The sequence below is a fragment of the Nerophis ophidion genome, linkage group LG23 (assembly GCF_033978795.1).
Source record: "Nerophis ophidion isolate RoL-2023_Sa linkage group LG23, RoL_Noph_v1.0, whole genome shotgun sequence".
Lineage (NCBI taxonomy): Eukaryota > Metazoa > Chordata > Actinopteri > Syngnathiformes > Syngnathidae > Nerophis > Nerophis ophidion.
Window position 1 is genome coordinate 5,768,655 of NC_084633.1, and position 12,063 is coordinate 5,780,717.

General features: G+C 45.5%; 1 protein-coding gene across 8 annotated transcripts in view; it reads right to left on the minus strand.

The window, feature by feature from the left end:
- cacna1aa (calcium channel, voltage-dependent, P/Q type, alpha 1A subunit, a) overlaps positions 1–12,063 on the minus strand; it is a 262,583-nt gene that overhangs the window by 116,578 nt on the left and 133,942 nt on the right. For 3 of the 8 annotated variants that reach the window (XM_061885469.1, XM_061885467.1, XM_061885465.1), the window contains exons 19-20: positions 6,494–6,632; positions 2,562–3,163 (exon numbers count right to left, since the gene is read on the minus strand). In XM_061885469.1, the coding sequence (XP_061741453.1) occupies positions 2,562–3,163; positions 6,494–6,632 (741 nt within the window). Of the gene's footprint in view, positions 1–2,561; positions 3,164–6,463; positions 6,633–7,179; positions 7,231–12,063 lie in introns of all 8 variants that reach the window. The other 5 variants (XM_061885466.1, XM_061885462.1, XM_061885468.1 and 2 more) reach the window with 3 other exon arrangements.

Genomic DNA, 12,063 nt, shown 5'->3' on the forward strand with positions numbered 1-12,063 from the left:
GCCCCCAACACATTAACCCCCCCCACCCATGCGTCGGTTGAGGTGGAGAGGTAGGGCTGCAACGTGTTCTGGGTATTTGTTCTGTTGTGTTTATTTTGTGTTATGGGTGCGGATGTTCTCCTGAAATGTGTTTGTCATTCTTGTTTGGTGTGGGTTCATAGTGTGGCACATAATTGTAACAGTGATAAACTTGTTTATTTGGCCACCCTCAGTGTGACCTGTATAGCTGTTGATCAAGCACGTCTTGCAGTCACTCACGTATGTCTGTGGAAATCTCATAGAACTTATGGCAGGGCCACCGCATGCTGTAAATATGATTAAAGTCGATAGCGATGACGTGTTGTAGAGGGCGGCAAAGGCTGTGCTAACATGGCGCGCCTTCAATTTTGTCGGGAGGTACGCTGAAACTCGGGAGTCTCCTGGAAAAATCGGTAGGATTTGCTAGTATGATGCTAGGGCGGGAAAGCCATTCAAATAAGGTGAATTCATTAAAACGTGTATGTTATATTTTTTGAGAAGTCTTTCCTCGTGGCCCAGCCTCACCCAGTGTCTGCATCCAGTGGCCCCCAGGCAAATTGAGTTTGAGACCCCTGATTTAGTGTGTCTGTCTTTAGAGAAATGCACAATACACTACACTGCCAAAAGTATTTGGCCACCCATCTAAATGATCAGAATCAGGAATCCTAATCACTTGGCCTGGCCACAGGTGTATAAAATCATGCATGGAGACACCGAGAGTAACACACGGTAGAAAGATTAGAAAGGACAGACTAAAAAAATAAAATAATGCAATTTATATATATGTATATATATATATTTTTTAATTTTATTTTATTTGGGACTTCCTGTGGGCCTGATTTTGGATGCTGGCGGGCCTGATCCGGCCTTCGTGCCATAGTTTAGGGACCCCTGATCTAAACTTTACCGCTGCCGGTATTTTTAAAAAATATTTTTACTGCAATATTTTCAGAATGTGTTAGTTCTATTTTTGGCCAAAGTAAGACGAATAAAACGATCTGAAGTTGTCTTTATTTTTGTTTTGTTTTAATGCCATGATTTTAATAGTACGGCCCGCGTGTGCACAGATTTTCCTCCATGCGGCTAAAATGAGTTTGACACCCCTGGACAAATGGTAAGCTCACTGGCAAATTTCACTCCGAAATACAGCCCGTAAGAACTTTAGATGAAACTCTGGACAAGTTGCCACCTCATTGCAGGGCCTAACTATTAATTTGACAGCCCTAATTAATTTAGTTCCTATAAGAAAAAAACCTTTTCATGCATTCTTGCATGCATCATAATACAGCCACCTTTGACGGGCTAAAATACTATAGGTCAGGGGTGTCCAAAGTGCGGCCAGGGGGCCATTTGCGGCCCACAGCTAATAGTTTACCGGCCTGCCACACATTCTGCAAAAATTGCAAAATTGATAGTATTGCAAAAATAAAAGTAAAAAGACATTTAAAAAAGTGGAATGAGGTGAAATCTAATGAGAAAAAGTGGCAATGTTGACACAAAACTGCCATGCAGGCAGTTTTTTTTCCTTTTGTCTTTATTTTCTTTTTTTTTCATTGCTCCAAAAAAAAGAAAGGACAAAAAAATCTATGTTATAATGAATTATTACTTAAAAATGATCACTTTAAAATGTTTTATGTGGAAAAAAGATTGTGTGGTTGCCATATAAAAACATCAAAGTTTTGACAAAAGAGCATAAAACAAACAAAATAATAGTTCAAACTTAAAATCGACAGATATATCGGAAGTTAATCATGAAATTTAAGTGTTAAAAGTAAAAAAAAAACTAATAAAAATGCATCACTTGATGAGTGGGGAACCTTTCGGATCTCAAATATATTTAGTAGGATTTTATTTATCTTTTCACTGTGATTACTCAAAAAATATTAAGTAATTTAAATCAATGGTGTCCTGCATTATTGATTTTTGAGGCTTTATCTGCTAAATAAAGGAACTCTCCTGAAGGAATCAATAAATTACTATCTATCTATCAATCTGTCTATCTATCTATCTATCTATATACTGCATATTTCAGTTTTAGTATAAAAAACAAAGTTGTCTTTGACAGAAAAGGCATACAACCTCATTTGTTTTACTTTATATCAACCTCAAGTTGATATAGAGATTTACTATTAGCATTAAATAAATAAAAAATAATAATAATTTGACTTATTTTTAACATTTTAGTGACTGAGACCCTCTATGCTCCCCAGGAGCCCTATGGTTTAAAAAAAAATCCATATATTTTGTTATGGTTTGAAAATTAAAAATATCAAAATGGGCCCCGCATGCTTAAATTATTCCGTGTGCGGCCCTCTGTGGAAAAAGTTTGGACACCCCTGCTATAGGTTATTCAAGAAACCCGTTTATATTCCAGCATGACTAAAATAAAGATGATTATTTCCACAGACAATCTGAAATCCTGGAGAAAGTCTTCCCAGCAGAGTGGAAGCTGTTATTGCATCTTACATTTTAATTTATTTTATGTGTAAGAGGCAGGTGACCCTTTACCTAATTCCATCTACATAAGGGTTCAATATACATACTTCCTCCGGTGTTGGCACATCTTCTTCCCCTCTCCTTCCGTCTGGTTGCTATGGCGACTCCTCCTTGGCCTCCTCTCACTGCCATCACCACCTGCCTCCTTCTCTCCCTCGCCACCTCCATCTACTCCTTTGCTCTTGTGTCTTCCTGTTTTTCCAGCTCCTTCTCGACCCTCCTCATCTTCCTCAGTCTTGCGATGCGACCTGGGCTTTTTGTGTTCGGACAGCCCGGCCCCACGAGTTCCACTGCGGTTGTGGTGATGGCGCCTGGTGGGTCTCTCCTCAGAGCCCGGCCCAGGAATAACGGTTGCATCCAGTCTGACATGGGAGGTGCGGTGGTGGTGAGCTCCTTTCCGGCTCCGCCTGCTCTCGGTGGACTCGCCTCGCTCTAGAGGAGGTTTGACAGGGCCGACTTGACCACTGCGTTGGTGGAGGTGTGTTTGTGTGGGGAGGTTGTCGGTGGGATGCTGCTGGCTAAAGCAGAGTTCTGGATTGTTCTCGGTGTTCTTGTTGGTGTTGTTGTTGCGGTTCTCAAGGGGGTCAACCACCAGAGGTCGATCCAGGTGAGTTTTCATATCAGGTCGGACTTGTCGTGCGAAGTTCACCTGAATAATGAGAATCAGTTCTTCAGTCCTTAAATAGCTGGAAAAAAGGTATAAGTGACTATTTGTGGTCATTATACAGTGGAACCTCTAGGCCAGGGAGAAAAAAAAGGCTACGTCAACACTAAGCCGGATAACCCCTTAAACGAATAATTTTTTAGCCTAAGCCCCGTTTCAGCCTCACTCAACCAGCGTTTAAGGTTGCCCTCCTTGGATAATTTTGTAAACAGGTAAGTGCGCCGTATATTTCTTCAATCTCCAGGTTCTTAGCTTTGTATGGACTCATTGATCGTTTACAAACTGAGTTCAGAGAGGAAGTGACGCCAGAAAGAACGGGCCACAGCCAGCTTAATAACAACCAGTTTCCACTCGGAGGTAAACACTATAAATATGGAGGCGAGTCATCCAGACATGCCCGTGTTTCTCCTTCTACATGTACAGACGCTTGTGGAAATCACACATGAATACCTGAAGAGAAAGCGATTGCAGCTATTTCGGATACAACACTTCTCAGACGGCAAGAGAACTTTCGAATGTCCAGTTCAGCTGTGATTCTACTTACCAAAAAACTTTGTCTATTTGTGGAAGGAGAGACAACGACAATGAGGGCTCCCGTGAATCTGATATAAAAAGGTAGTGTGTGCTTTGTATTACCTGGCCGACGACGGAAGACTCCGGAAAACGGCGAATGCTTTTGGACTGGCAAAGCAGACTGTATCAGTTCTTGTCCGTCATGTATGTCGCAGACTCAACGTGGGCAATTATTTTCAATCAGGGGTCAAATTTATTGCAAAAAATGCATCTGGGGGCCGGTATATCTACAACACCTCACAATAATGTCTGACTGAATGCTAAAAATTTTATGACAGACCACCTTAAAAACTGAATTAGACATCCAGAATGTACGTGAAAATAAAGAATGTGGGATTTACAATATTAACTACGACCGATAAAACATTGAATATTGAGAAGATATGAACGTCACACCCCCACTACATCGGCATATTTTACAATCAAGCAAAACAAAACAAAAATGCAACAAACTCAGCAAAACAAAAAAACACCTACAATCTGATATATCTGAGATATCACTAAGCTTTAGAACTTTGTTGTGAAAATCCTCACACTGTGACTTAGATTACCATAGTAACTAATTACATTACCATAGTAACTAATTACATGACCATTGTAACTAATTACATGACCATAGTAACTAGTATATCATGCAAAAGCGCAGATTCCAACCATTGAAATACTTTGTATAGTTCAAGACTGACGGTCATTTAAAAACATCACTGCACATCATCATGGCAGCTACACTTTCCATCTTAAAGAGCTAAAAAAAATTATTTGGGAATGTCCGGCGGGCCAGATTGAAAAGCTTAACGGGCCTTAATTTGACCAGGTCTGGTCTAGAGTATATGAAGTCTCCAAAAACGAATGGACAATGAAGACGAAGGCAAAAGTGTGAGGAGTGTCCTGAACAGATATCAACATCACTACATTGACTGATGCAAAATGTTCTTTATCACATTGTTTACTTTCACATGTCTATTGAAGATTTGATTAATTCATGATGGCTCAGGTGGGATTCACTACAAAAGTGACCCACAGCACACTGGATTCCAGTTAATTGAAATACCACAACACTGGATATTGTTCAGATAAGTTAAATTTAAGAACCTGCAAACAAAGCAACACTGGAGGTGACTATGACGTGCGCATTTTCCGCGCAAGCGTACTAGGTCGCGTTACGCCGGCGGACGGAGGAGGTCTTTAACGACCATTGTGTGCGTGTGGAGAAGGATAAGGTTGGGTGGAATTTACCCTGGAAAACCTTAGTGTATAAGGGGCTGGGCTGGATTTCCAGAAAGCTAAGGACCGGGAAGCCAGACATATCCCTTCACCATTAGTCCTTTTTTGCATATTCAGGAGAACCAGTCTCCTCTACAGTAGACACGTGCATTTTTTTTCCTATTTTTATGAGTAACCGGAGCGCTCTGCTGTTTATAAGGACCTTCTGGCTGCAAATATGTGAGTCTCTCTTGCCTCTAGTTCAATAGCCCAAATGATGTAAAAGAGAGGAACTTAAGAGTGTCATCTGTTGCAAGCGCAGCCGTCACCTCATATAGAAGCGCGCCGGGACACGCCCCTGCTCGCTCTTCCCGCATCGCGGCCATGCCCCTGCACGGCTGCAGGCAGTCAGCAATCAACGCACTGGGTACCTGATGAGAGCGTGGCACGGTTAGGAGAGTGGCAGTGCCAGCAACCTGAGGGTTCCTGGTTCAATCCCCACCTTCTACCAACCACTTTGAGTACATTGAAGGTAGAAAAGCACTATACAAGTATAACCCATTTACCATTTACAATAAGGAATAAAGACAAGCGGACGGGTAGATCCAGTGCCGGAACGTAGTTCACTCTCCGTGGTAAGCATCCCGTCTCTGGGTTCCCTCAGCGTACTTGCTCTCTTTGTGCTTTCCCTGTGCCCGTGTCTTATGTCCTCTGTGTTCCCCACAGTATTCCCTCTGTTCCCCGTGATCGAGCTGTGTGCCTCGACATCCCACTGGATTCTGGACTGCCTCCCTTGGTCACGGACTTTGTGGCCTCTCTCCAGCCCCCAACCTCTCGCTTGCCTACGGACTGTCTTCTCGCCTTGCCCCCCTGGTCTGACGAAGGATTCATCCAACACGCACTTACAACAAACTCTGGTAATATTTACATTGTTAATTCTACACATTGTCTTGCACCATTCACGTTTGGTAGCATACACACCCCAACACATCATCATCATAAGCCTAAATAAACCTATTGAACTGATCCCTGCCGTTGTGTCATCTCCTTCCCCTTGCCGTACGAAACAAAGAGTGCCCTAACTTAAAATAGTTTTGAGATAAAAGGAGTCTCGGCAAATTGTTATGCTTTATGTTTAAGTGGTCCATGTTCCGCTATAAAACAGAAGCACTATACAGTTTTTAGGAAGTTGCTTCAAAAATATGTCTTAGAAGTTTTACACTGAACTTGCGGGCCCGTATAGTGTCATTCCCGTAGGCTGCCATTTGAATATCCCCGCTCAAGGTAGTACAAATTGAAATAAAGCAGTTTAGAGAAAATAGGAGGATCGACCTTAGCATACCTGACTAGACCCCAGTTCAGCGAGAAGAGTTTGGATCTTACAGGTTCCACTGTAATGAATGGGACTACCATGTAGCGATAATTAATAAACAACACAAGCATCATGGCCATCACTTGTGTACACAGATAGCACAAGTCTAGTGGCATCAGCTTTGCCTTGTCCTTTACATTGTTGTGCTCCTCCCTCCCTGTCCTTGCCTTCCAGCGGTCTTCGGGGTCCAGCTCGTTGTAGAGTGCCTCGCGACTGGAAGCCAGGGTCTGCCTCCTCAGCTCCTTGGTGCGCTGCTCCCACACCGACTTACTGAGACCTTTGTTGTGGTTCTTATGTTGCTCTTTACTGCGGAAGACAAAGCACAGCGGAGTGGAGGCAAATATAAGTACTTTCTTCAAGACTTTTGCCGAGCAAATACAGACTCAAAGTGGGAATGATGTGGAAATTATAAGCAGGTCATGAAGACACTGGATTGGGTTGATTGTCCACACAAAGCAAAGGGCAAGAATTTGGGAAGCCATGTAGGGACAATAAGCAGGGTAAATACTGATATCAGGTGATAATTTGTTATAATTTTCAATTGTTATAAACTAATGATTGGGTTCTAATTGGATCAGTATTTCTTTTTACCTACCACTTCTTTTTTTATTCTTGAATATTTACCAAAATCACCCAGCATGACTGGAATTGTGAGGTGCGGCAACACAAAGTGTACGCTTGGAAAAGAATCAGGTAGCAAAAGTAACGGCTAAAGAAAGACATTATCAGGCTGATAAAAAAAAAAAAGGTTGGGGACAAAAACAACATGAAGAGGAGACAAGGGATGGTTGTAAAAGCCACTTAACAGAAGATACTGAGAAAGAAAGAAAGAACCAAATAAATAAATAAATACCAGTCCAGAAAGGGGTCGGTAGCGTTGTGACAATCACTGTGTACTTTGTTGCTGAGGAGGGAAACAGTTGGTGAGTGAGATGGCACGAATAAAGAGTGAGGATGTCATTCCAAAATGGATCTAGCTCAATGTCCTCTCAAAAGTCAGACGGGGATAAAATTAAAAACAAAAAAACAAAAACACTTTTGGATTTGAAAATGTCTCACTTTGGAATGCAACCCTGCATGTACACATACACATGCAAACCCAAAGTTACACACGCCTAAATGTTTTTCGCCTTGTATTTGATCTAAGCAAAACCTGCTCTTTTTTGCACCACAGATAACATTTTGCAAATGGATCATCATTCTTTTTTTGTAATATAATAGTTGACATGTGCATCGCAACTCCATTAGTCGATTGTTAACAATCCTGATGATTAACTGATGAATAATCAGATCTTGAAAGCAGCAAAGATGCTGTTGATTCAGTCTTTAGTTCGACATTGTTACATTCTTAAAACAATAGCTGCAAACTCCACTTTAAAGTCTACTATCTCTACAGTAGTAAAAAGACAATGTATTTTCAACACGATCACTACTAAACCCCTAAACCAGGGGTCAGCAACCCACAATGTTGAAAGAGCCATATTGGACCAAAAATACAAAAACAAATCCGTCTGGCCGCAAAATTAAAAGCCATATTGTTGGGATGTCGCATGGCTGCAGTTGTGTGTCCCCGAGTATGCAAGAATCCAGGAGAGTTGCGTGGAGGTAAGATGAATTTAATACACAAAAGAAAATAACAAAAGCAAACATAAAGCAGTCGTGCAGATAAACGTTCTCAACATAATGTTTATCATCGAGCACTGAGGAGTGCTCGAGTGAAACATAAATAGACACTAGTGTGATTTGACAGCAGGTGTGAACCGCTGCCAATCAACGAAAAGAGAAAAATAGTGCTCCGTGAATAAAAACAGGAAATACAACAAAATAAGAGCACTGAACCGGAAGTAAATACAAAAACACAAAAAACTAACAGAAATGAAGTGACACATCGTTACAGGACCTCCCCCTCAAGGAACAGATACCAGATGTTCCCTGGGAAAGAAAAAAAAATGGAAAAAAGTCCAAAATGTAAGGGAGGGTGGAGGGAGGATTTGGTGGAGGGTTGCCAAACCTCGTGTCCCCGCAGCCAGCGAGGGAAAGTCAGGTGGCGGCGCCGCGTAGAGCGCCGCTGGAACTGGCGAGGCGGGCGGCCAGGGAACGGCCAAATCACTGGCCGAAAAAGAGGAGAGTGCGCAGGGCACGGCCACATCCACGGCCGACGTAGAAGCGGGCGCGCTGAAGCAGGCCGGGAAGCAGAAGACGTAACCGGCGGCGTGGAAACCGCAGGCGTCATCAACGGCGTGGAAGTGGCAGATGTCATCGGCGGCGTGAAAGCGGCAGACGTCATCGGCGGCGTGAAAGCGGCAGACGTCATCGGCGGCGTGAAAGCGGCAGACGTCATCGGCGGCGTGAAAGCGGCAGACGTCATCGGCGGCGTGAAAGCGGCAGACGTCATCGGCGGCGTGAAAGCGGCAGACGTCATCGGCGGCGTGAAAGCGGCAGGCGTCATCGGCGGCGTGAAAGCGGCAGACGTCATCGGCGGCGTGAAAGCGGCAGACGTCATCGGCGGCGTGAAAGCGGCAGACGTCATCGGCGGCGTGAAAGCGGCAGACGTCATCGGCGGCGTGAAAGCGGCAGACGTCATCGGCGGCGTGAAAACGGCAGACGTCATCGGCGGCGTGAAAGCGGCAGACGTCATCAACGGCGTGGAAGCAACAGACGTCATCGGCGGCGTTGAAGCGGCAGGCGTCATCGGCGGCGTGATTGTTGCAGATGTCATCGGCGGCGTGATTGTTGCAGATGTCATCGGCGGCGTGAAAGCGGCAGATGACGCCGGGCGAGGAGCAGCAAATGCTGGCCGAGGAATAGCGGATGCCGGCGGTGACGAAGCCCGGCGTGGTGCTGCTCTTGGCGGCGTTGGGGCTCGGCGTGGAGCCGGCGTTGGGGCTCGGCGTGGAGCCGGCGTTGGGGCTCGGCGTGGAGCCGGCGTTGGGGCTCGGCGTGGAGCCGGCGTTGGGGCTCGGCGTGGAGCCGGCGTTGGGGCTCGGCGTGGAGCCGGCGTTGGGGCTCGGCGTGGAGCCGGCGTTGGGGCTCGGCGTGGAGCCGGCGTTGTGTGCCTGGCTGCACCGCAGTGTATAGTGGGCCCCCCTCCACTAGGTGGCTGCCAGACACCGTTCACACATGCGGGAAAACGTGCCTGCTCGTCGGAGTCCCCCGGTGCGAAAACCAGGGACGGGCGGGAGGGGACCAGGAGGAGGGACGAAGACACGTCCCGTGCCAAGTCCCAGCAGGAGGACAAAAGCGACCTCACTGTGGGCTCCACTGGAGCTCTCGGCGGACCAGAAAAGAGAGCGGGAGCTGGCAAAAAGAGCAGCCGGGGAGCAGCCGCTGGAAGCTGCGTAGGAGCAGGGAGAAGCAGCTCAGCAGACGACGGGAAGGATGGCGGCGGCGGACGTGCCGGTCGGAGAGCCGCAGTCGGCGACGGAGCCGCAGGAGCCGCGAGACGTGAAGGAGGAGGCGGGCGCGCTGGTCGGTGAGCCGTAGCCGGCAGCGTTGCCGAGAGGAAGGATGGCGGCGGAGGACGCGCCGGTCGGAGAGCCGTAGCCGGTAGCGTTGCCGCGGGAGCCGCGAGGCATGCAGGAAGTGGCGGACGTGCTGGTCGGAGAGCCGTAGCCAGTCGTTGAGCCGAGAGGAAAGATGGCGGCGGGGGACGCGCCGGTCGGAGAGCCGAAGCCGGTGGCGTTGCCGCGGGGAGAGGGTCCGCATCTGTTGGCTGGGACCGCACAAACCTGGCCTTCAAGTCCTCCAGGAATTGTGCGGTCCAGAACGTCGGCTGAGGATTGCCGACAGGGATTCTCGCGAGGACACTTTCTTCTGGCTCGATGATACTGTTGGGATGTCGCATGGCTGCAGTTGTGTGTCCCCGAGTATGCAAGAATCCAGGAGAGTTGCGTGGAGGTAAGATGAATTTAATACACAAAAGAAAATAACAAAAGCAAACATAAAGCAGTCGTGCAGATAAACGTTCTCAACATAATGTTTATCATCGAGCACTGAGGAGTGCTCGAGTGAAACATAAATAGACACTAGTGTGATTTGACAGCAGGTGTGAACCGCTGCCAATCAACGAAAAGAGAAAAATAGTGCTCCGTGAATAAAAACAGGAAATACAACAAAATAAGAGCACTGAACCGGAAGTAAATACAAAAACACAAAAAACTAACAGAAATGAAGTGACACATCGTTACACATATAACATACAGATAGTGTGTCATGAGATATAAATTGAATTATGAGGAATATAAGGAACTAAATGAGCTCAAATATACCTACAAATGAGGCATAATGATGCAATATGTACATACAGCTAGCCTAAATAGCATGTTAGCATCGATTAGCTTGCAGTCATGCACTGACCAAATATGTCTGATTAGCACTCCACACAAGTCAATGACATCAACAAAACTCACCTTTGTGCATTCACGAACAACGTTAAAAGTTTGGTGGACAAAATGAGACATAAAAAGAAGTGGCATAAAACACGTCTTAGAACGTTGGAGAAAGTTCTACATGTAAACAAACCACGTTGAGGTCAAGGACCGCCAAAATTAGTAGGAAAAAACGTCGTTCGCCAAATACTCGAATCAGTGAAGCAGGTTTAATACAAACAGTGTGCTTTATAACAATTTGGGAGTTTTGTGTCATGTTTGTCCTCCTACAGAAACCATATTAAAACAAAAAATATGTTTTTTTACCCTCATCTTTTTCCATTTTTCATATATTTTTGAAAAAGCTCCTGAGAGCCACTAGGACGGCGCTAAAGAGCCGCATGTGGGTATAGAGCCGCGTGTTGCCGAACCCCGCCCTAGACACAAAGTGCTGAGTTGATTTCTTTACCTGTAAATAGTGTCTATTTGGGTAAATGATGCCTCAGTGAGTTTTTGGCACACTCACTTGCTGTATTGACACTGCACTAATACTGCGTTGGTGTTGCACAATGGTCAGCCGCCATGTGTTAGACTAAAAAAGTCACCAGATTTGAACTACCGTATTTTTCGGACTATAAGTCGCAGGTGATGACGCGTGCACGTGACGTCTCGGGTTGTAGCGGACATTTTTTTCCAGCCCGATCCAAGCTATAAGTAGTCTGCTTTAATCGCATAGTTACACAGTATTCTGGACATTTGTGTTGCTGAATCTTTTGCAATTTGTTCAATTAATAATGGAGAAGTCAAAGTAGAAAGATGGAGGTGGGAAGCTTTTAGCCTTTAGCCACACAAACACAGCCGGTGTTTCCTTGTTTAAAATTCCAGAAGGTGAAGCTTTACTATGGAACAGAGCGGTCAAGCGAACATGGATCCTGACCACATGTCAACCGGCAGGTTTCGGTGAGAAAATTGTGGTAATAAGTCGGCTCTTACCGTAGTTATGAGCGGAGCTTGCATCCTCCTGCAGCTGCGGACTATTACCTCCTCCAACCAGAGACACTGGTGGTCACCCCACCTGTGGCCAGACCCCTCTGACTTTCAGGTATTATATAATCTCACTAAAACACTAGTAACACAATAGGCAGATAAGGGATTTTCCAGAATTATCCTAGTAAATGTGTCTAATAACATCTGAATCGCTCTCACTGCCCTCGCCTTTTTTTTTCTTTCTAGTACTTCACTCTCAATATCCTCATCCACGAATCTTTCATCCTCGCTCAATTTAATGGGGAAATCGTCGCTTTCTCGGTCCGAATCGCTCTAGCTGATGGTGGCTATGATTGTAAACAATGTGAGGATGTGAGGAGCAC